We start from the raw sequence: 24,769 nt of genomic DNA on the forward strand, positions 1-24,769 counted from the left end.
ACAGCCAGGACCGAGGGTCAGGCGTGCGGCTGCAGCGAGATGCCATGTCCGGGTCCAGCTTTCCTGGCTCTGATGGTGAAAGGGCACAGGCCAGGAATAGAAGTGGAGAGGAGGACACGGTGACCTTTCCAGTGACAAACAGAACTTTCTGGCTACCTGCAGGAAGGTGCAGGGCAGGCTTCCTGACCGAGCAGGGCAGCGAGTGCTGCAGTGCCTGTGGGGAACCCTGGAATGAACCTGCCAGTGCCTGGCTCCGGTGGTTGTACAGCTCCAGCTTCAGATGCATGGTGGGCTCTGGCCATGGCTGGGAGTCCTCAGGACGCTTCTGGAGGTGAGCAGGGAGGGAAGAGGGGATGGTGCTGCCACCAGCATGACGGGTCAGAGCCACCTCCAGCCCCATCTCCTAACAGGCTTCTGGGGCTGCTGCCTTTGTGACACCTCTCCAATACAAAGATGCTCCCCAGCTACAAGCCACCTTTGCTCATCAGAGCAGCAGGGAGTGTGACAGTGCAGCCCCCCAGGGGGAATGCGGTGCATCCTGGCTCCCCACCAAAGGGGACCCCACCAAAGGGGACCCCAGGATTAATCAGTGTGGGAGCTGCATCCATCCCCTCCTTTTCCTCCTGCTAGCTGTCACCACCCTCAGTGGAGAGAGGCAGCCATGCTTCTGCCCATCATCCCCCCCCCCCCCCCCCGACTGTCCCCTGCTTGGTGGGTGGGTGGGGGACAGCAGCCACCTTCCCCTGGCAGATGGCATGGGCAGCCAGCACACGTGGCCCTGTGCCACAGCAGATTGGGGCCGGCTGCCTGCAAAGTGCCCACAAAGGGAGGGATGTGTCCCCAACACAGCTCAGGGACAAGAGCAAAGCCAGGGCACCCCCCCGTGGTGCAGAGCCACTCAAGGGGCGGGGGGGGGGGCAGTGGGGACAGATCCCTCCACTGATGTGCCCAGAACACTGTGAAATACCAAACACAGGATTCACCCAGACGACATGGAGATGTCAACAGTGAGGGGGGACACAGGGTCCCCTTGCTTGGCCCCAAAGAGATGAGCCAGGCCAGGCCAGGCCATCAGGCAGTTGGGGAGGGTCTGATTTTAGGTCTGACCATGCCATGCAGGTCAGCCCAACACGGATGTCTGGAATGGATCCAGCATCTTGCGAGGGGTTTCTCAGGCTACAGCTGCCCCTGGTCTCTCCAGATAGGGCCATCAGTTAGGTGGGTACCAGACACCAAAACTGTGTGTCCTGGAGATCACTGTTGCAGGAGAAAGGGACCTGCAACGGGAGAAGGGGGCACCCAAGGTCTGAATCACCCCCGGGGTGAGGGGCTTCTATCTCTCTCCATGATGCTCAGCCCCACACAGGGATCCCAGGGCATGAGCTCCATGATGGGCACAGGGTGGGGATGACGGTGGAGATGTCCCAGCTTGAGGGGACATATTGCATTGTGCAAAGGGGGTGCATCTTGTGCTGGAGATGTGGTGCAGGAGCTGTCAGGGCAAGGGCTGGAGCAGGTAAATTATTAATACTGGAGAAAACCAGGCTGGCGCCCTGCCCGCCACCCGTCCAGAGGAAAAGCTGAGGGTGGGAGCGGAGTTTTCACGTCCAACCTTCCCCTCTCTGCTGGGGGGCTGAGGGCTGGAGCAAGGAGCCAGCCCTGAGCCACACACGCACCCAGCCCCAAACCAGCCTCTTGCCGAGCACGCTCTCCTCCAGCCCAGCTGGTTTCGCTCCCAGCCTGCTCCGTCTGTGCGCATTAAAGCGTTTTCTAGGTCTGAACTGCTTTTGGCAAGCCGGGCTTCTCTTGGCCTGTCCCTCTCCCCACCACCCTCCCCATGGTTGGCTCCCCCCATCCGCTCCCGTCTGGCTCCCGCTCCCCCTCCCTGGTCGAAGCCCTGCCAGGGCCATGGCAAATCAGCGAGAAGCCTGCGGGGCAAATCGGTACAAATGAGACCAAGCAAGAGGGTGGGGAGGGACGGTGAGGGAGGGGGGATGGCTCCTGGGCTGGCTCTTCTGTTCCCGAGTTTGATGTTTCCTGCAAACAACCCTGTAAATGCTGAGGAGCGGCTTCAGACGTGACCGGCCCCCAGCCTCGGTGGGGCTTGGGTTCCAGCCCGGGGGAAACCCCTCACCCCGCAGCCTCCTGGCCCCAAGCAGGGATCCAGCCGGGACGGGAAAGGGGGACAAGCTGTAAGTCCTGACATTTCAATCTAGTTTGGTGCAGGAATGGGGCGGGCAGCGGGTGGAAGCTGCTGACGGCAGCTGGGGTCTCACCGCAGGTCTGGGCTGGGGAATAGAAGCCCACTAAGGACCTGGAGGTGGGAATATTCCACCTGCTCAAAACTGTCTTCTCCCATTGATTTTGCACTCTCACCATTCATCCCATGGTGCCTGGGTATGCCGTGCTGCAGCCAGGGGGGCAGGAGCTGATGCCCGAACATGGGATGTGCAGACTGTGGGAATGGGCTGAGACATCACCGTGTGCAGGGACATGATCATTTGCAAGGGATGCTCCTTGCTCCAACTCAGCAGGCTCTTTGCAAAGCTTATTAAAGGCGCTCAGCACCAGGGAGGTCATATGGGGCCCTTCTGCTTGGGTTGCTCTCCTAATGACATGTCCCATTGCCTGCACTGTGAATTTGCTCACGTGAGTCTCTGACAATAGGAAGTTTGGGGCAGATTTTGGATGCTTTTCCCACAACCGTGTGGTGGGTTAGAGAGGTCTGACTTTTCTTTCTGCTGGAAAATGAAGTGATGTGTCAGGAGCCTGGGCAGGTGCAGAGCATGGGTTAGTTTTAATGTATCATCTCTGTGTTGGTACAAGAATCACAGAATGATTAGGGTCGGAAAGGATCTTAAGATCATAGTCAAGAAAAGCAACGGAGACATGATAAGTATTTGCCATTGTGAAAAAGAAATAAATGGAGGGGAAGGGGTAAATTTAGCAGTAAGACAATATTTTCCACAATTTTTTTCCCCTCTAAACCCCTCTTAGTGGAAGTGAAAAATAAACTGAGTAGCTGAATTAATTGTTGCAGATTAGTTACTGAAACGCTTAACGGTGCCAACCAGGAATAAAACTCCTCACACCAGAGAATGCGTGTTTACAGATATTTGGGTAATTAAAGCAAGAGGTCATGTAATGAGGAGCAGCTCACAGCAGTCAGGGCCTTCTTAAAAACAAAAAGGCAAGGAAATGGGGTCAGAAAGTCACAGATATGCAACGTGGTGTTAGCAAATCCTGGGACAGACATGGGGAGAGGTTTTCAGTGTCTGTTGTGTGCTGCCTGCATCCAGCTCTCATCCTGTCCTGCTTTCCCACCTCCACTGGGAGGATTTACTTCCCCTCTGTCAAATCTGGGATGGGAGGTGGTGGGTGCGTCAACCCCCATCCCCTTGGGTCTTCTCACCCTTTCCTGGAGCCCCCCTGGTGTTCCAGAGCCTTGCTGGACCTGCAGGCAGTGGGGTAACCCCAGTTTGAAAGGGGAGCAGACAGAAAGTCACAGCCTTCCTGCACATGCATCCCGGGCACTTCCACAGTGGCTGCTCCCGATATCCCTGGCCTGGCACATTCCAGTGCTGCCAACTGCAGTGCCATGCAGCCCGGGACTCGCAGGACCTGTGGCACAGCAGAGGTTAATGAGCTGCATTCCCACTTTATCCACCAGCTAACAGCATTCCTGTCTGAAGTACCAGTGGCTTTGCCTCAGGTTGTTCTTACTCCTGCTGGTCATTCCTTGGCTAGTACAGACCTCACTGGGTGATTTTGTGTCCAAGTGCTCCCTGCTCTGCTCAGCCTCTGTGGCATCCCTCGGCTCCCATCACCATCCTGCAGAACAAACGGTGCCCATGGTGAGGGACCAGGGGCTGAGATGCTCTCCCATTTTTGGGGCAGTGAAGGAGCTGGCAAGACAGGGATCAAGACCAGTGGGCAGCATCACTCTGGGAGCCACCTTGATCTGCATTAAGAAAAAACAACCAAACACCCTCATCAAGCACCAGGCAGAAGGCAGAGAAGTGTCTGCTGCCTGCAGGGGAGCCTGCAGCATCACAAATGTTCCTGCCTGAGACTAAATACATCTTCTGGGGAGAAATCTGCCTGCAAAGGAGGGGATGCAAAGAGAAGCACTGGTCCCTGTGGGCCAGACTCCTCCCAGGGCTATGTCCCTCCTGCTTCCCTCCTCTGCTGGGAGCATGTTATCGTAGAATCCCAGACTGGTTTGGGTTGAAAAGGACCTTAATGCCCATCCAGTTCCAGCCCACTGCCACCGGCAGGGACACCTTCCACTAGACCAGGTTGCTCCAAGCCCCATCCAACCTGGCCTTAAACACTGACAAGGATGGGGCATCCCTTATCCTCCAGGAATAATCAGAGTCTCTCTCCCTGACTGCTGGCCCAGAGCCAGGGTGGTCCCATTCCTGTGAGAGGGGTTCTGGTTGGTTCAGCTCCTGCACCTTCACTGGAGTCAATACCAACCACCTCTTCTGCTCTGCAATTCCCCTGTTGTTTCCTAGCTCTCCCAATCAGCAGCAAACCATCTCCCCTTGAGGATTTTATTTAGCAAGTGGAGTTGCTTGTGCTCACCTAAGGATGGAAAGGAAGAGGTTCCTAATTGGGGTTATTTTGGAATGCATTTTACAATGGGCTGGATTTCCTGGATGTGGTCACCAAACGGCACCAGTGCTGGATTACTGCATTGACCTCACCCGCAGTTTATTGTCTTGCACCTTAAATATACCCCATCCTTTGCAGTTCCTTGGTGGCCGGTGTTTGTGATGATTTAAACATCTCCCTCACTGCTGCATCCTAAAATCTCTGGCTGCAGCCAGTGCCTGGAGCTGGCAGGAGGGAGCAGGGATGAGCCTGCATCCCCCCGGGTGTGGCCACAGCACTGCAACAGCCTCCTTTTGCAGGGGTGGTTGAAATCCTGCTCTATCTCAGCCATGTTTTGGCTAAAGAGAGACTTGTTCTTTAACAGGGGAGGGGGAACTTTTGGTGATTGCCCTGGGAGAGCCAGGATCCCAGCCAAGAAGAAGGAGGGGTGTGCTCTGTGTGTCTCCTACAACCTGCAGTCCCCTTCTCTGCCCACCCCTGCCCACCCCTGTCCTTCTGGGTGGGCAGGAGGGAGGAAGTGGTGATGAGTGCAACTGCTTGTGGGCCTGTGTCCTGAGGATGCACTAAGGCTCTTGGGCTGCAAGGAGCGATCCCAAGGGAGGGCTGGGTGGCTGCCACTCTGCTTGGGAAGTCCCCGGGGACACTGATCCATCTCAGAAAGTCCCAGTGCAGCCAAGCCATACCCCGGGCACTGCTTGCTTCACCCCACGCTCTACTGGGATGCACAGAGGTCCCTGCAGGAATAGGACGGCCGCTGTCTTGAGGTGTCCTGTGGCACAAGCAGCTCAGACACATCAGGGAGCATGCAGGGTGGGCCAGGCTCATTGCAGTCTCTGGAAGGCTGTGAAGCAAGTCCTTGCAATCCTTTCCAGCCTTGTGGATGATGAGAAGGTGCCAGGGTGAATTTACCAGGGGCAAATCGTGCCAGAGCAGCGTGACTGCCTTCTGTGAGGAGATGACTGACTTTCTGCCTGGATAAGGGAGGAGGAAAGGGATGTTGTTTACGTGACCTTAGCAGGGCTCTTGAGAAGATTTTCTGCAGTATCCTCATGGCCAAATGGGGTAAATAAGGACAAGGTGGGTCAAAAAGTGGCTGGACTTCCAGGCTTGGTGGGTTGTGCAACACCTGGTGGGAGAAATGGGCTGATGGTGACCTGCAGGAGCTCAGCAATGGGAAGTGCAAAGTCCTGCATCTGGGATGGAGTCACCCCATGCAGCAGGACATGTCTGGGGCTGACAGGATAAAAATCAGCCTTGCAGGAAAGGAGCCACATACATCACATGAGCAGAGCCATAATGTGGTCAGCCAGGAGCTGGAGCAAGAGGGGAGAGGATGGGAAAGACCCTGAAGAAACCAGGAAGGGTTGAATGGGGACATGAAGACATGGACAGGGAGGGCATTTAAGGAGTGTGAAGTGTCCAAGGATAAATGGAAAGTGAAAAGGAGAATGCTTGTAAGTATTGGTACTGAGGAACTTGACTGCAGTGGCTTGGGAAGGTCTTGGAGCCTTCTGGTGGGATGAGAGGTCACTAAATGTATGGGAGGTGACAGGGCTGGGTGGAAAGGAGAATGTGCCACCATCCCCAGAGGTCTGCCAGATGGAAGGCTGAGAGGGGATCATAGAATCCCAGACTGGTTTGGGTTGAAACGGACATTAAAGCTTACCCAGTTCCAAGCCCCTGCCACAGGCAGGGACACCTTCCACCAGACCAGGTTGCTCCAAGCCCTGTCCAACCTGGCCTTGAACACTGCCAGGGATGGGGCAGCCACAGCTTCTCTGGGATCCCAAAGTCCCAAGATCTCCCATCCCTGGATCTCCGAGGGCAAGCTGGCCACAAACAGTGGGATGCCAGCCTGATGTCAGATCAGCAAGAGCAGGAGAAACCTCTGAAGGGAAGAAACTTCAGAGGTCAAGGAAACTGGAAGAGGTTATGGAAATTTTTCATGTGCAGCGTATCATGTCCAGCATGAAGATGACTGCACCAAGCACCTTCCAGCCCCTGGAACAGGAAAGACGACAGTTTGGACCTCCAGGAACCCTGCACATCACAGGCATGACACAGACTTTATCATGTAGGAGAGCTGGGCCACGCCTTCCTATTCCACCTGCATGCACTTCTTAAGCCCCACCCCCAGCTGTGTCCAGAAGTTCCTTTGTTCCTCCTGCTCCCCATGCCAGCCTTGGACACCATCTTCTCTGCGTCCCTTTGGGTGCCATGCAGCCATGCTGCTGACCCTCCTGGCTTGCACACAGCCACTTTCCCCTCTATCCAGAAGAACATTTCATTTGGAGACTGATGTTGTCCTCATAGATTGAGAGGTCTGATTGCCTTTGAGCCACTGACTCCAAGGCTGCGAGCCTCTGGTCTCCTGGGGCTCCATTAGCAGGTAGAAAAGGAGGTGGAAGAAGACATAGGAAACTCCTCTAGTGGAGCCTAGGCACAAGCTTGTGTGGGTGGTTGATATAATGTGGAGAGACAGTCTTACATCTCACCAGGACCTGCCTCTGCCCTGAAGGGCTTGCAGCAGGAAAGGCTGTGGGAGGAAAGTCTTCTGCAGTGGAAGACCCTGGTGTCTCTGGAGAGTAGCCTGGAGGCTGTGACGGCCTGATCTCATCTCTCAAGGAGCCTGTGAGTTGTGCTGTGTGTGTCACAGGCAGAAGACAATGACTCCAACCCATTGTCATTTGGTTGAACGCTTGCTTCCATGCGTGCTTCTCATAGGGTTGCCCCAGGGAGTCTTCAGGCTGACTGCGATTCAGGGATAGAGAGCTGCTTTCCGGGGGTGGAGGCTGGAGGCAGAGGAACTCAGGAGAGGCCAGAGACATAGAAACAACTCTTGAACAAGTGCACAAAAGGGTGAATATTTTGACCCAAAATTAGGGAAGACTTGTATGTGTGAACTGGGTCCGGCACACAGCAGGAGTGAGTTCAGCTGGTCTGAAGGGCACTCCAAAGCTGGGCAGGGATCCCAGGAAGCCTGCACCTCAAAAGGCAGCAGTACTCATGAAGATGGAGCCACCTCACATCTGGGCTGGTGTTTAGAAAGAGCTACAGAGTGGCTTTGGTTCTGCAGGTGGCCCTCACCAAAAGCTCTCCATGAAGGAAATGTAAACTTTCCCAACCTGAAACTCCAGATCATTCCAAATGCTGAAAAACTTAAGGATGGGAATCCAAATGCTTTCAGATTTGTAGACATGACTCTAACTGCCTTGGCCAGAGATGTGAAGCACGTGGTTTGGTGACCCCACACACGGAGACATTCAACTGGTGATGAAGAACCTGCCAAGCAGCTGAGCCATTCTGAGCTATGAGTGCTGGGTGGGCAGAGGTGGAAGGATTGGCAGTATGGGGCAGATGGGAAGCCCCAGGCCTTTCTGGAGACATTATGTGGCTCAGAAGAGAAGAGATTTTGGTGCAACTGTTGACTGAACCAGAGGAAGGCATATCTCGAGGTGGAAACAGCTTCAAAGCCGCTGAGGCAGAGGGATCTGGGTGGCCTCACACAGTCACTTTACAAGAGCAGTTCAGTACAGAGCTGTTGTGTGGGGTGAGGCTTAGGATAGCTCCCACACCTGGGAGCCAGGCCTCCCTCCCCTTGTTCAGTGCCTGCTGCTTTGCCGTGGCCAATTGCCCTCATCCCAGACGCCAATAAAACGCTTAAAAGCTCAAATCACAGCACCCCAGGCTAAGAAATCAAAAAGGGACCCGATAGCTGCTAATAGCCAAGCGGCCCCTGCGGCAAAGCATGTAAAGTGGAAAAGTGGTTTGCATTGATCAGCGCCTCTCTGCCTATTCCAGCAGGGATAAATACCAGGGGAAGCACCAGAATGGAAAAGTCCGGGTAATGGCAGGAAAGGGATGACTTTGTGTGAGATCCCATGGAAAAGGTATCCTCCTCCTGCTTCCCACTGGACCATCCTGGCTAGTTGGGTGATGGGGGCAGCATGCTCCCTGCCATGGCAATGCCAGGACCTGGTGTAATACTGAGCTCCAAAGCAACCTTGACAGCCCAGAAGGAAGTAGCTGGATGGACATAGGTACAGAAGAGTTGCCCCTGCAGTTGGTTCTGGGTGTGCTGGGGACTGCAAATGAATTCCCACCCATGCAGGGTAGGACCAGCTCACAGGAGCCCTCTGTGGCAAGACAAGGTATGAGGCAGGAGGTTCATCCCAGCATCACTGAGTGAAGAACTTCAGCGCCTTTCTTGAGCCCCTTCCTCCATGCCATGTCCTACAGCCATCTGGGAAAGGTGAGGGCAGCCAATTTCCATGGGAGCGTTGCAGCTTCCTGGCAGCCTAAAGGCAGTACTGGAGGACTCGGAGGACAGCAGCAAAGGAAAGAAATTGGTTTGAGAGATGGGGTCTTTGCTGCAGCCAGAAAAGCTCTTGGGGGTCTGCAAAAGCAGACCAGGGCAAGTTCACAGTAGCAGAGCTGCTCTGATGGACACACACGCTGCAGGAGACCTGTCTTTGAACCAGACTGCTGCACTTCAAGAGTGTTTTTGTCTCTCCTCCCCTGAAAGGTGGGTGCTGGCATGCCTATCTATGGGTGCAGAGGGCTGCAGGGTGGGTTGGGCGTTGACAAAGGAACCCACCAGACCAAGCCCCTTCCTCCAAATGGCTGCTGCAGACCAGGAAGAGGCTCAGGGAAGGGGAAGAGGTCTGGAAGGGTTTGGCCCTATGTCCAGCTCCAGCCTGGAAAGGAGAGGGTGAAGCAGGGGTGTGATGGTGAACTGTGTGCCTGAAGGGTGGACATGGACTGTGGCTGCTGCTTCCTCCAGCCAAAGACTGGGGACCAACAAGCCCAGGAAGCTGGAGGATGAAGCTCTGTGGTATGCTGAGAGGATGCTTTGGGGGCTGAACATCTCCACAGCTTCAACTGAAACATGCTGCATATAGCGACACCCATCCTGCTGTAGGGATGTGCTGTGAAGGGTATGAGGTTAGGAAAACTGGAGCAGCACCATAGATGCTTGCCATACATCGTGGGGATCTGCTTTTGACTATTAGAGACATGAGCTAGATTGTTCAGCCTGGAGAAGAGAAGGCTCTGAGAACACCTTAGAGCAGTTGCCAGTGCCTAAAGGGGCTACAAGAAAGCTGGAGAGGGGCTTTGAGCAAGGGCCTGTAGGGACAGGACAAGAGGGAATTGCTTTAACCTGATGGAGGGGAGACTGGGATGAGGTCTTAGGCAGAAGCTCTTCCCTGTGAGGGTGCTGAGGCGCTGGCACAGGGTGCCCAGAGAAGCTGTGGCTGCCCCATCCCTGGCAGTGCTCAAGACCAGGTTGGACGGGGCTTGGCACAACCTGCTCTAGTGGAAGGTGTCCCTGCCTGTGGCAGGGGCTGGAAGTGGATGAGCTTTAAGGTCCCTTCCAGCCCAAACCAGTCTGGGATTTTATGATTCTAAAACTGAAGCAGCACCATAGATGCTTGCTGCAAATCCTGGGAATCTGTTTTTGACTATTAGAGACATGAATGGACATTTGATGCATTGAAGTTCAGTTGCCTCACTGGTTGTGTGCATTTCCCTACAACCCTGTAACTGGAGCTCAGGCTGGGGCTGGGATTTAAGTAGTGGAGCACTGGGGAGTAAGTTCTCTTTCCTGGGCACCTCTCCCTTCTTCCTTCCCTTTGTCTCTCCCTCTCTTTCTTCTCCCCTTGTCTGCTCCCTCCATATGACCATGCCTGCTCCCCACGGCATTCCCGGGTTGGAGAGCAGGGATGCTGCAATTCCCAGGCACAGGTGCTGTGTCCCGAGTGTACACTGCCCGCAGGCACGGCCTCGCCGCCGCGGCTGACAGCCCACTGGAAATAATGTGTTATGGCAGAGAGAGACTCAGCAGACCACAAAGATCTGCTGGTGCGGGAACTGCTCAGCAACCAGGAGCCGCTGCGCCTGGCTCCCAGCTCCGGGGATGCCTCCGCTCCGGCACATCTTGCCTGGCTCACGCTTCCCACTTGTTCCCTTTCCTTTTCTTTGCTTTTTCCTATTCTCTTCCCTTTCTGTTCCTTTCCACAGAGTTAGGGAGGTGGGGTCACTCTCTTCTCCCAAAGAACAAGTGACAGGACAAGAGGAAACAGCCTCAAGCTGCGCCACGGGAGGTTTTCACTGGATATTAGGAACAGTGTCTTCCCCAAAGGGTGCTCAGGCATTGGAACAGGCTGTCCGGGGCAGTGGTGGAGTCTCTGTCCCTGGAAGCGTTCACAAACCGTGTAGATGAGGCCCTCAGTGATACGGTTTAGTGATGGCCTTGGCAGCTCTGGGGAACTGTTGGACATGATGATCTTAAAGGTCTTTTCCACCCTGGTTGATTCTATGATTCCATGAAGCAAACTGCCTGTCCCCATGTCGGACGTCTCAATGGCACCACCGGGCACAGGAGGGGAACAAACACCTTTCACAGAAGCACTGGAGGAGGAGGATCGGGTGTGCAGGAATGGAACAACCAGTTCCAGTCTCCCAGCAAAGATTTAATCTGCCTCTGGCGTATAAACAGCAAATGATGTTTGTTCAACTGACCTGCAAACAGGCGCCATGCATCACAGCAGAGCCGAGGCACCCAACTCCTGGCTCAGCCCTTCTTTGTTTCTTGTCCTTTAGTGGGGGGGGGGGGGGGGGGCGGGCAGAAGGGGCAAGGGATCAGGGCACGGGGCAGGATGCTCGGGGCACCACAGGCTCGGTGGCTGGAGCCAGGGAATGATGCTTGCTTCCACCCCACTGCATCCTTTCTGCTGTCCTGAGAGCCGCAGAGTGTGTGCAGAGCACTCCCAGCTCAGAGGCCTGACGCACACAAAAGTCAAGGACAAGCGTGTCCCTCCAGGCAGGCTGTCACTCACTGGGAGAACCTGCAGGCAGGAGGCCCTGAGCCAAGGGAGAGATTAGCCCTGGCTGGTGCAGGTCAGATCTGCACCCCTGGAGCTCCTGCAGCATCCCAGGGGACACGGGTTCATTACAAGGGGACATTTTTGCCTATTTTCTGCAAGAGCAGATCTTAGCAGCAGGGTCAGATTCCAGTTCAAGTGACATGTGGGCATGCAGTGGGCTGTCTCCAAACACTGCCTGCAGCTCAGCCTCCCCTGCAGCCTCCTGCACTGCACCGGGGAAGCCACAGCACAGCTTGTTCCTTTTCCCTGTCACAGGCAGGAGAAAGTCTCTGCTGTTTGATGACAAACAAGACCTCAGAAAGAAAGTGGAAAAGGTCCTACATAGGTAATTCCCTCACCACCCTCCCAGAGAAAGGTGATGCTCTTGGTGCTGGTGGTGAGGAGGGTGGGTAGCAGAGCATGGACCATCCTTCAGCCCAGCACAGCCATCTCCTGGGCATGGGGCTGGTGGGACTGTCTCCAGGGCTACTGCTCCTTTGGGGTACATGGCATTCCAGGCTGTGGCCAGAGCAAACATGTGTACCGAGAGTGGGATACTCAGGGGAGGAAATCTGGGGCTCTGGGGCTGTGGGGTGATCAGCCAGCCCCAAGGACATGGGATCATGCAGCAGGTGTGCACCCAGCCTTGGGAGGTGGAGAGCATCATGGGGCTGCATGGCAATAGTCCCTTCCCTGCCCATCCCTCTCTGATCCCAGCTTTTCAGCCCTGCTGTGCCTGTCCCTGTTGGGAGCTGCATGTGCCTCCCAGATTACATGCAGCAGGATGCAGGCTATGGCTGGGCTGAGCACACTCCATTCTGGGGGGGAGCAATGACCATGGTCAGGTCCTTGAGCCACTGCCTGGACTGATCTCTGGGCAGCTCCTGGTCCTGGTGCCCAAAGCTGCAGCATGCCCCATTGTGTGCCTTTCCCACCCCTCACAGTGTGTCTCCTCCCCAGAAGCTGGGAAGCTGAATGGCTCCGGCTGGAGATGGAGATGCTGCTACTCCTTCCCCTTTCCTGGGCTGTGAAACCCGACCAGCTATCGGGTCTCCTGTGGCAGAGCTCTGCCCTGGGAACTGCCACATGGGGGAATTATTTTGTCTGTGAGAAACGAGCCCCACCACACAGAATGAGCCCTCAAATCCGCTGCCTTCCCCAGGAGGAATGCAGGTTTTGTTCTAATAAGGAAGAAGCTGGCAGGTTCCTTCAGGGCAGAGCAGTGTCTGGAGGGGTGACACAGGCATATGCATCCATGTTGGTGCTCTGTGACTCCAGGAGATGCTGCTTGGCCATCTGTGAAGAAGCCCAGTTCCATAAGTGTGGATCCTATGGAGATCTGGGTCCTCTGGGAGGCAAGGAGCTGGGGTGCTGTGTTTCCCTGCCTGCTCCAGCAGGGACAGGCTGCAAGACCAGCACAACCCACAAGGACCAACATTGTCAGATGCCTGGATGTGCTCCAGACATTTCATCCCTGGGGAAGACTGAAATTGGAATTGGGAACCCGGAATTGGGAGGGGTGTTTTATCCCAGGATGTATTCCCAGGCTGGATTATGCCTGTCCTGCCACAGGACAGGGCCAGCCCTCTGCTGCCAGGGAGGCAGGACTGCCCTTCTAGCTTCAATGCCAGGTTAAAGTCAGTCAGTCAGTTAGCAGCTTCTCCCCATCCAGTGTGTCCATCTGACTGTCCTTTTTGCACTACGACTGCACATTGAGGGCTTCAGGTATCCTCACTGAGCCCAGCTCTGTGCTACTTTTGGAACATTCTGAGTTTTGGAACATCTCTGTTGGCTCCGGCACTGAGGCACCCCAGGGGATGCCAAAGCTGCATAGCTCAGTGTCCAGCTCAGTGTCCAGGGCTGCTGATGGGTTTCTTCTGTTGTTCCCTGTCCTCAGCAGGGAAATGGTCTCTGGGCTGGAGCAAGTCCCTGAGTGCTTCTGTGTCACCTCGAGGAGGTTTAGCTCCAATGCCTTTAATAGTGTTTGTTTTCCTTTCCCTTGGGGTGATTTGACAGAAGAGGGTTAATAACGGGCCCAGCAATGGGGTTTGGGCAAAAGTTCCACCACTGGCCTGGGTTTAAATCCCAACCACAGGAGCTCCAGAATGAGGTGCCAGCAGCTCCACTTCTGGGGCCAGGAGGTGCCCACGGAGCTCCAGGCGCAGCTCACAGCTCATGCTGTCCTTCTTCCAGAGTACACAGTGGTTCCCAGAGAGGTGTGGGAAGATCAACGCACTGTGCCCCTCTGTTCCCACCAGGAGCCATCTCCAGGCACCCACCGCCATGTCTAAGGACGATGTGGGCTGCAAGTTGACCTCGGTCTACAAGCACAAGGAGAGGAAGCCGAAAAAGCCTCACTATATCCCGAGGCCATGGGGCAAGCCATACAACTACAAATGCTTCCAGTGCCCCTTCACCTGCATGGAGAAGTCCCACCTCTACAACCACATGAAGTACAGCCTGTGCAAGAACTCCCTCTCCCTCCTCATCGAGTCTGACTGGCCCTACAAGAAGGGCAACCTGCTGCACCCGGAGCTGCGGTTGCTGCACGCAGCGGAGACCTCCCGCCTGCGTGGGGACGAGCAGGAGACCTGCGACTCCTCGGCCACGTCGGGAGGGCCAGTGAGGACCAAGCAGAACATCAGGGACAGCCACGAGGACCAGCCAATTTCAGGGGTGGACATCCTGCCTGCTGGTGAGGGAGCTGGTGAAGAAGGTGAAGGCCAGTTCCAGGAGAAGGAGGATGATGTTGCTGGCCTCTTGAGGGAGATGGATGCAGGGGAGAAGAAGGAGAAAACGGCGGAGGCAGGTTGCCAAGGTGACCCAACTGAACCAGAAGTGAGTACTTTGGTCTTGGGTTTCAAGAACAAGAGGGACAAGCCTTGCAAGGAGGTGGAGCCCGACTTCATCATCACAGATGTCTTCTCCCTCAAGAACCACGTCATGAAAAGCAGGGAAATGGCCTCCCCAGACCTAGATACAAAGCCAAAGCATTGCAAAGTGCCAAAGAAATGCCTGACCAGCAGTGGCATCCTCATGGAGCAGTGGAAACTGGTGGCAAATGGGCAAAGGAGGAACACACCTGAGGTCTCCTCACCTTGTACCGACAGCAACATCATCCCATGCTACCCCCCTCCGGCCTACAGCGACTATCACGAACCTCAGGGCCTCAACCTCTCACTGCTGGGTATTAACTACCCATTAAACCCCAGCCTCTTCTCCTACCTGAGCCCCACCATGGCCAACAGTACTACAACACACCAACACTTGGCTCAGCTGCCCTTTCTGGCCTCCACAGCCCAGCTGATGCACCCACATGCTTCCCAGTTCCAGCCTCTGCAGAGCCCTGAGCGCTCAGCCTTCCTGCCCCGCTTCTACTACCCCTTGCTCTTCGAGCACACCTTTGGCTCCACTGAAAGCAAGATGCCCTCCAGCAAGCCAGAAGCCCAGCAGCTGATGGGCTCTGTCATGCCCACACCATCCCAAGCCAAACCTCCCAGTGAGCCAACCAAACCAGGGCTGCTGAAGGTCCCAGTTCTGAAGACGGGTTTTCCTTGGTCCAAAGGTGTCAGAGAGGAGCCGGCCTCTGAGCTCAGCCACCCTGCCATGCTGGGGCAGGAGGAAGAGGAGAAATGGTTGTGCCAGGAGAAGGAGAGCAACCCTGCACTGGGCCTCAGCAGCCTACGCAAAAAGCCATCTGCTGACATCTACCAAAACATGGCAGGAATAAAGGATGGTCCTTTTGCCCCCAGCAGCATCCGGAAGACAGAGCTACCAGTGGTGACCTGTCTGGAGAACACCAGCCCTCCGGGCAACTCCCTGAAGAGGAAGTTCTCTGCCAGTGGGCTGGATTTGATAGGACCTGAAAGGCTGATGCCTGGAAAACTCGGCTACCAGAGCAGGTAAATTGCCTGTGATCTCTCTGACTCCTCCTCACATCTTCATACCCTATCATATTACTGATTCCCCCACTTGGCTCCATGAGAGGAGTCTCCAAGGGCAGGGCACACACCAAGCTCATGGGTCCATACCACACCTGAGCAGGGCTTTCTGCCCTTCTGGATCAAAGGATCTGGATGATGCCACCACTTGCTGTCCTTCACTGTCCCCTGTTTCATATGGAGCCAGCAATGGTGTGGTGTCAGTGTGGTGTGGACCTGTGCTCTCCAGGCACCAGGGAACCTCCTCTTGGGTTTCCAGCTATCCCAGGGTTGCTGGAACAGTCATTGCCTATTTTTAAACACAGGCTTTTGCATTCCTTTGATTTGCCTTCTGGTTCCAAAGCCCAGAGGGAGGGTCACGTTTCCAAACATCTCCTTTTACCTGGGGCTAGAAATGTGCAATGCTCTTTTGAACAGTTTCAGTTCCTCTCTTGGCTGTGCACGTCCAGCTGTACCTCCAAGAAGATGTCACTGTAAAACCTTTTGGGTTGGCCCCTGGCACCTGGAAGAGCTTTCTTAGGAGAAGCTCTCAATGTTTTTTTATCTCCACCTGCCTCTTCCCTGATCTCAGGCTGGCTGGAGACATCCTCTCCAACTGGGCTTTCAGGACTCTAGGGTGGTCATTTCCATCACTGTTCTCCAGCGGCCCAAGAAGACAGAGAACCCAGGACTGGCCAGCTGAGCTGGGGTCACATCAACACCATCTCCCCAGGCTGGCCTCTCCCTTTGTTGGTGGGTGTCATGAAATAGTCTGTGTCAGGGTCTATGGGAAGTTCCTGGGAGAACAATGCCAGGAGCAGGTCCAGTCAGGGCTCTGCATGTTCAGACCAAAGCCCTTCCTGGAAGGGCCTCAGCAGGTAGTGTTGCAGCCCTGGCTGAACCCGGTGATGCTGGCCCTGCACATAGGCCCAAGGATTTTCCTATCTCTTTCCCTACTGACTGTATCCATTTCCTCTCTGCAGTGTTTCAAGGGACAACCCTGGGCACATCCCCAAAGCCTTGAGCCACTGGCACATGGAGGTCTTTGCAGGACAACCTGAGGAACTAGAGAGGGCCAACAACACTGAAGTTCTTCCCTTTGTGAGTGATGGCCTGGACCATGGCTCCTGCAAGCAGAGCAGACCACAAGAGACTTCTGCCACCATGACAGACTCTGAGGCCACAAATGTGCTTATAGGGGAGCTGTCCAAAACCTTAGAGGAGTATCAAGAGGTGGAGAAGAAACTCTCTGATCTGGCGAAGGAGGACACCCCTGGGCAAAAGGAGCTGAGGGACCAGCTGGTCAAAATCCGAAGGGAGCTCTACCACATCCACCAGGCAATGGAGAAAGCCACCAAACCCCATGAGGGACCTCTGGACCTCTCGGTGAAGAGATCTTCAGAAGGCCTGGAGAAGGTCCAGCAGGCCAAGAAGGAGCCCTGCAACATGAGCTTGGGAAGTGAGAAGCTCCACATCAAAGACCAAGGGGCCCTCAAATGTACAGCCCCTGGGGAGGCTGAAGACGGGGGGGAGCTGCCAAAGTGCCTCCTTGAGGCTGAGAACAAAACCATCGATCTGCTGATAAAGATGAGCCGCTCCGAGAGCCTGCGGGCATCCTCCTCGGAAGCACACCTGGGTGCTGTCATCAAAGCTGAGGTCCTGCCCCTCACCATGCCCCTGGAGCTCCGGAGCGTGATGGAGCCCTACTACAGTCGTACCACCAAGTGCGAGGCTGACTCCAGCGTCCTGCTGTGCTCCGATGGCAGGTCCAGCACCAGCCAGGGCCCTCAGCTCCCGGTCCCCACTGAGGACATGCCGCTGGGCTGCCGGGCCATGCAGCGCTCCCTGTCCTGCAGCCTTCCCAGTGAGACAGACGCAGGCTGTGTCCACAGCCCTCTGCATGCTGACCCCTAAGTCCACCTCGCTCAAAAGCCCCTGGATCTCACTGACCACCTCATGCTTCACCTTCCCAGTCTCCCACCTCTCCACTCTCCCTCTCCCCCATGGATAAAAGCTTAACCACTGCCTGGCTGGGGACACGTTGCTTGGGGTCCCAGCCAGCTCCCCAAGATGACCCCACAAAGTGTAAAAAGCCAGTCCCTGTCCTACTCCACTGTCAAAGACGGTGCTGCTGGCTCTGCATGCTCCACAGCCTCAGCTCCCTGGTCCTGGAGCTCCCTTGGAAAGGGAAGTCACTGGCAGGCAAAATAAGAAAGGCGCTGAAAGCACCGAGCTTCCAGAAGAAGGGTCATCCAGCCCTCTCATCAGAGACACTCAGGGAGTTCTGCAGCCCACCTGCCATGGGTAGATACCAGACAGGGTATATGGAAGGCCAAGCCTCAATCCAGCCATGGTTGCGCTGAAGCAGACTGTCCCTGTCACCTTGTACAGAGCAAAGACACAATGGCTTCAACCCATGGTGGCTTGAGGGTCACAGCAGGGAATCGGATGTGCAGCTGGACTGACCCAGAGTCCACGTACTTCTCACACTGTGAAGACAAGAACATCCTCCCAGCCACAATGACAAGATGACACAGAAACCACTTTGCCACAGCTCCACACCTGGGTCTGAGCTCTCCTGTCACGTGTCGGGGGCCGCTGGGTTGTAGGAACTTCTCCTTTCCATCAGTCCCCCAGTGTCTGGCTTCTTCTTTTGCCTTTCCACAGAAGGGACCTTCCCTGCCTCTGCACCAATGGCCTTTCCCATGCAGACGTAATGCATGTTCCTTACAAAGGCCCCAGTCCTGCAGAGCTCCCATGAGCTCTTGCCCACTAGTCCTAATCTCCAAATGATGACACATGGGACAGCAAAATGGGTGAGATGATGCTGCCATGAACCTCACAGCTCAAGGGACAAAAACCCTAAAGTCAGCTGTGAAGGGACAAAGCTAGACCAATGCTGAGTGGCCACCCCTCAGCCAGAGCACTGGAGAGCAACCACCCGGGGCAGATGCCTGCTCCTTGTAGGACCCATTGCTGTCCCAAAAGGCCACCTTCTCCCTATGCTCACTGCGGGCTCTTGCCTCCGATAGGCAAACTGGTACCCACCGCAGGGCAGTGACACCTCCTGTCCCCTGCCACCCTGCTGAGCAGCATCTGCTCTGGCTCAGGATGTCCCCATGCTTGGGCCAGCATATCTTGGGCTCCCTCCCACTGTGTCAGGTATAATCGGCTTGCCTCAGCTTGGAAAAGCTGGGCATCCTCTCTTCTCCCATCCACTCTCCTGTTCAGGAGGTGGTGGGGTCTCCTGTTAGCACCAAAGGTCTTCACTGACTTGACCTGGTGGCAATGAGAAGAGCCAGGATGGAGACAGGAGGGCAGGACAAAGAGGACAGCAAGCAAAGGCACAAATAAGGGACCTACACAGTACAGCAAGGGAGCTTTAGACATTGGCTTTTCTCTGGATATAAAGTGGAGAATCCTACTTTGGATGCCTAAGAAGGCAAACCCACATGTCAGACCTAGGATCCACAAGTACTTTGATGGACCCAGGCACAGAAGAGCCGGCTCTTCTCATGTGATTGCTCTCTGGACAAAGCTTCCACTTCATCGGAAGGGTTTATTTCTCACTCAAGGACTTTGCTTAGGGCACACAGGGAGATGGTGCTGGGCCTTTCTTTCTGGGTATGAACAGTGCTGTCATCTTTGGATGGTGTAAGACCATCAGCAGAGCAGTCCTCTCCACATCAAGCACCTTGCTCACATCACCCACTCCCAACAGCCTGCCAGTCTTTGAAACCTCTTCTGCCACTCTCTGCCCCCCGCGTCACCCTGTGCCCCCCTGTCACCCTGTGGCCCCCTGTCACTCACCCCTCTGCAGCTCACTTGCTCACACAGCTGCTGTCCCCCATGCCAGCACATCCCTGTTCCTGTATCTCAGGGCTCCCTACTGTCCCCACACCACCTTCTTTGTGCATCTTTCATGCCAGGACCATCATCCAGTACACAGAAAAGCACCCACAGGCACAGCAAAGAAGCTGGAGCCCCATTTTCCCATGACATCCTTCCTTGCCCACCCAGCCTTTACCTCCTCTGAGGAACAACCAGATGTGTAGGTCCCTCACACACCCAGGAACCCCATCTTATCCCAGCCCCAAGCATCACACTGTTTTTCTTAGCAGATCCCCATCTGAACGTGGGAACCTCAAAGGTCTAAGGCACCAGAGGGGTAGCTGAAATCTGACCAGCAGCCCTGGGCTTCAGCAGTGCCCAAACCACTAGGCAGTGCTGCCTTTCACCCCTCTTAAGCTGAGATGTTGCCTGCACATGAGCCACCTCTCCCTCCCCAGCCCTTGACTCCATCCTGCCACCCTGAGCTGGGATGCTTGGAAGCTGCCCTGCTCCGTGGTGCCCATGGCTGAGAGCTGGGCACCTCTCCCATGAACGGAGCCAGCACCAGCATCCCACATCATTCTCCACGTCACTCCTGGAAGCCGGGGGGTGAGTTGAAGGTGGGGGCTGATCACACAGTATTTATTGTTCACAGTTTTACGAATGTACAAAACAAAAACCAAACCATTAAAGAGAAAAACCTTCGAGTGGGAGTTGCTGCTGTCTGCTCTTTTCTGCCATTCAGGGAGCTCTGCCTGCTCTGGTGGGTACTGCAGCAGTCCCATAAAGCCAAGAGTGTCCTAATTCCTCCTGCAGAATCCCTGCATACACTCACAGCCTTTTGCTTTGGCAAGAAGCATCCAACTCCATGGGGCTGCAGCACCTGCGTCCTGGTGGAGGGAAGAGCAGAAAAGAGAGTGGGAGGCCAAGTTCCACATTCCCCGCGCCACCCTGCCACCTGCCTGTGCATCCTGTCCCTGGGGTGCTGGTGGCACCTCCTCTCTGCCCTGCCATGGACTGCCAAGGGCAGTCCCCAGCCCAGGTGACTCCTGCCTGTAGGCCACCAGGGTGGAACCTTCAGGAGGTGGCTGAGCTGGTGGCACAATTGCAGTTGAAAAGATGGAAGCATTTACCTTTGCATTTAAATAATGGATGGGAGTTGAACTACCGGGGTGGCTTATCCAGCCTGCAATCTGCACCCCCAGGGCCCTCAGGCCACTCCAGTGCAGGGCCCATTACACGGCTATTTGGTCACCCTAAGGCATCTGATAGCGAGCCATTACCTGCCCTTTATGGCAGACCCACCTGATAGACATCTTTCTTGGCCATGGTTGACCAAAATCACCCTATTTGCATGTCCCCTCGACTTCCCTGCCAAGCCAAGCCCCTTCCCATTGGCAGCTGGAGGATCCAGCCAAGTCCCTGCCCTGATGGAGCCAGCAGCCCCCCTTCTCCCAGGCTTGGAGGACGTGGGGTCACAGCAGGTCCCCAGCACAGCTCCTGGTCAATGGAGCTGCAAAACTTTTATGGGTTTCTAACCCCAGGTGGGTACAGCTGCTCCTGCTCAAGTATTCCTTGTCCTCCGGGTTCAGGAGCAAAGGAACGCTCAGGGATTGGGAGGAGGGCAAGTTTCCTACTAAACAAACCCTCAGGGAAGGCTTATCTTGGGTAAGGCAGTGGAAGGAACAATTTCAAGGTTCCTTGTTGCTCTCCCTGTCCCCTTGGCACAAGGACGTGGCCCCAGGGAAGCTGAGAGCAGAGGACACTGAGGGTGGGTTTGTTGTTTTCCAGCCACACTGGTGTGGCTGTGAGCTTAGCTCCCTGTGCTGCTGGGGTCAACATCAAGGGGAGACAGCACAGGGACAGCCCAGGCACCTGGGGACACAGGGATGGGGCCACAGGTTGTGGTGAAGGATGTCACGTCAGGCTGCTTCTCATGAGCAGGGCAGCCCCAAGCATGAAGTAAGAGCATCCCAGAAACCCCATAAAAATGCTGTGTCCCCCAGAATCCCTGGCTTGGTGGCTAAAGGCCAGCAGCAAGTTTCAGGGATGGATCCGGTGCTGGAACAGGACAGCTGCTGCAGAGCCACAGCCCCTGTGCTGCAGAGAGATGTTGCCTCCTCCGCTGCACCCCAGCCAGGCAGGGGAAACCATGGTCCCAAGGGATGGAACTGCAAACACTCTTGATTTGCCCACAAGTAATAGATGGGGTAGACCCAATCCCATGTTCAGGGGAAGAGGGTGCTGCCATACACTGGCAGGGTGCTCACTATGGCACCAAGAAACGGGGACACATTTGATGCCAGGGTGAGTTAACCCCTTGCACACACCAGTCTGGCTGAGGACTTGGGACCACACAAATTTGGAGACCATAGCTGACATCATAGAATCAACCAGGCTGGAAAATACCTATAAGCTCATCAAGTCCAACTGTTCCCCAGGACTTCCAAGGCCACCACTAAACCATGTCACTGAGGGCCTCATCTACACGGTTTGTGAACACTTACAGGGTTGGTGACTCCACCACTGCCCTCAGCAGCCTGTCCAAAACCTGACAAGCCTTTTGATGAAGGAATTGTCCCTGATATCCACTGTAAACCTCCCCGGTACAGCTTGAAGCAGTTTCCTCTTGTCCTAAATGACTTGGGGAATGCAAGTGCTGATGTGCCCTGACTGTGTGTCTTGCCTATCCATGTGTTGGTGCATCCTCAAGCCACCTGCGGCAGGGCCAGGGAGCCAGGCACTCACTCGTAACAAGGAGCTACCATGTGGAACCAGCTGGGGACCAGAAGTGGTTCCTGCCCAGCACAACCAGTTTTCTCTTACCCCAGCGTGGGTAGGCCAGAGCTGGCAGCAGTGGAAACTTACCAAAGTTGGACTAAAGAAGGGCCAAGGTCAGCCAGGAGATTCCTGAGCAGACGTGTGAAGCTGCAAAGAGAACCTGGAGCAGAGTTGCCCTGTCTCAGGCAGGAGGGAGGAAATGAACTGGCTTTGCAGCACGCTCTTTAACTGCAAGCCAAGGGTAGGCGGAGGTACCAGGCTGGAGCTGGGAAGACAAACTGGGAATTGCCCCCAGAGGGTCCCCATCATCCCAGGGAGTGCACAGGATGGCAGCTCCAGAGCTACTCAGGCAGTGTTGTGTCCTCCATGTATTCTTCATCCCCTCATGGTGTGCAGCCAGAGTGAGCGAGCATGGAGGAGCAGCAATCCCATCTTCTCAGCTTTGAGTGAGGAAAACAAGAGTACAAAAACCCTACACAATTTCTCTGCTGCGTTTTCCTCCTACCTGTTATTGCAATTGGAGGTTTCCTTTCCCTGCTCTTGGATGAACCAAATGGATTGTTTCCCTGAGTATTTGCCCTGGGCAGAACCATTCTGGCTTTGGAATTGGATCAAAAACCCACAGAGGGAAGCACTGAGGGTTTAAGTACTTAAAAGAGCTGGGGCTGGTGAGAACAGAGCTCTGGCTCTCATGCAGGTTGATGCTCCCCGAAGGCAGACAAGCGGAGCTGGGAGGAGGTTTCCCTCAGGCACCACAGGCTGAGGATGCTGTTTGCTGAGTCCTTCCTGGGGGGTGGGTGCAAGTGGGCTGCACTTGCTGGTGCCAGGGCAATGTGGGAGGCATCAGGCTGGGAGCTCCCCACTGCTGCACCCTTCGGTGCAGGGGTAAAGGGTTGGGAGGGAAGGAGGAGATGTTCCTGCAAGGCAGAAGCTGCCTGAAGAGCCAGGAACACTGCACACCCAGGCATGGTGGATGGGCAGCCCTGGCTCCCCCATCCTGGGCAGCGGCCGCTGCAAAGCCAAAACACCCTCATCATTGTCCCAGATCTAGAGCTGCAGAGGCTTAAACCCCCAGAGCCACTGTTATTTCCTCCCTTATTTCAGGTGAGGAGTAACCAAGGATGTCAACAGTTTGTGGTTTGGGTGGGAAGGGGGAGCAGAAAAGGCAGCTGTTTCCTTAATAGCGCCCACCAGCACAGCAGCCTGCAAAATTCCTCACCAAGAGCTGAAGCAACCCTTCCTGGAGGATCAAATGGCCCAGTACAGTTTATAAGGGAATGTTTACACACAAATATCTGCTCCAGTAATACCCATTACTGGGTAATACCCCCCTGCTGGGGTTCAGCCGTGCCCTTGGACCTCCAGAGCCTTCCCCACCACCATGAGGCTGTGTTTGCAGAAAGCTTCTGTTCATCTCCCATGTGCTATATGGCCTCGTGATGTTCTCCTGTGCCAGTACATGTGGACACTTCACTTTCCTCCCTGGAACCAGTGTGGAGAGGCTGCAGGAGCCAGGCCAGGGTGGGATGGAGGGAGCCAGCTGGTGGGATGACTGCCATGGGCCTGGGGACAGGCTGGTGCCTGGGGTGGGTGGGGAGAGGGGTGGCAATGGGGACACTGCCACCAGGGCTGGCTGAGGCTCACCCATGGGAATGCTCCAAGCAGGAAAGTGGCTCCATGCCAGTGCCCTGCTGTGCTTCACAGCTTTTAGACCTTCCAGTCCTGCTCAACAGGGAGCTTGATGTCTCAAAGAGGATTAACTTCCCAATCCTCTTGTGAGCCTTGTGGGAGTGGGAAGCTGTGGAGGAGAAACCAAGCAAGGAAGAAGTCGTGTCAGCTCAGCCCTTATCAAACCCTAGAAAACCTCTATAGAATCATAAAATCTCAGGCTGGTTTTGGTTGGAAGGAACCTTACAGCTCATCCAGCTCCAACTCCCTGACACAGGCAGGGACACCTTCCACTCCAAGTTTCTCCAAGCCTTGCCCAGCCTGGCCTTGGGGTTAGCTCCATGGGCTAGCTAACTGGCAGCAGGGGTTCTGGGGTGCCCATGACCCCCTAACAGACAGTGCCAGGGCAGTTCTGGGGATAAGAGTAGTTAAAACTTTCCTTCCTGAGGGGATTTCTGTGATGGCTGAAAAAGAGCTGAATTCCTGCTCTCACTGTCATGTAACTGGGCTTAGGAAGCCCCAGTCCCAGCCTGCACTTGGGGATCAGGCTCCAAAAGCACTGTTCCCCAGTGTCCCCCCAAGCCCCTGTGTGTCCCCAGGGGGGCAGTGCTGGCACTCTGGGGACAGTGGGGGAGTGCAGCAGGGATGAGGGATCAGCTTGGGCTGGAAACCATGTTTCTGTGGATGGCTGAGCAGTGGATCCTCTGGCTTCCCACCAACAGCTCGCACAGTCCTGGGACACTGCTTCCTGTTCCACAGACGCACAGACATACACATACATACACAGATACACACAGACACACACAAACACAGAGTTCGTTCGTTGCAATTTGGTAATTAGTGACAATCATCCCCCCGTTGTTCGGACAGACGGAGCCACCTGGTGTCTGCTCAAAGACATGACAAGCCCGTGGCCAGCCGGACGGACACGCGACAGTCGGACACCAGACAGACAGACACCCCACAGCTGGACACCCAACAGTCGGACACCCAGTGGTTGGACACCCACCTGCCACCCTGCTTCATCCCCATGGCCACCCACCTCTGCTCCCAGCAAACAATCGGAGCCCTCAGAAAAATCTCCCC

At 55.3% G+C, this 24,769-nt stretch overlaps 1 protein-coding gene across 2 annotated transcripts; it reads left to right on the forward strand.

The window, feature by feature from the left end:
• The first annotated feature begins 1,639 nt into the window (after positions 1-1,639).
• PRR35 (proline rich 35) lies at positions 1,640-19,941 on the forward strand. Of its 2 annotated transcripts, XM_062611993.1 has the most exons (4): positions 1,640-2,192; positions 11,760-11,829; positions 13,677-15,385; positions 16,387-19,941. In XM_062611993.1, exons 3-4 carry the CDS (start codon positions 13,767-13,769, stop codon positions 17,315-17,317), a joined length of 2,550 nt encoding a protein of 849 aa, XP_062467977.1. In that variant the 5' UTR covers positions 1,640-2,192; positions 11,760-11,829; positions 13,677-13,766; the 3' UTR covers positions 17,318-19,941. The 2 variants fall into 2 exon arrangements, with proteins under 2 accessions (XP_062467977.1, XP_062467978.1); XM_062611994.1 differs by lacking the exon at positions 11,760-11,829.
• The last annotated feature ends 4,828 nt before the right edge of the window (positions 19,942-24,769 follow it).

Source organism: Pezoporus occidentalis, unplaced genomic scaffold, assembly GCF_034315485.1.
Source record: "Pezoporus occidentalis ecotype Australia unplaced genomic scaffold, CSIRO_AGI_Poc_V1 ctg158, whole genome shotgun sequence".
Lineage (NCBI taxonomy): Eukaryota > Metazoa > Chordata > Aves > Psittaciformes > Psittacidae > Pezoporus > Pezoporus occidentalis.

Excerpts from the sequence above, each read along its gene's own strand:
- PRR35 (XM_062611993.1), top strand. The coding sequence starts at position 13,767 with ATGTCTAAGGACGATGTGGGCTGCAAGTTGACCTCGGTCTACAAGCAC. Across the intron at positions 15,386-16,386 it reads AAACTCGGCTACCAGAGCAG|TGTTTCAAGGGACAACCCTG; the intron begins GTAAATTGCCTG and ends TCCTCTCTGCAG.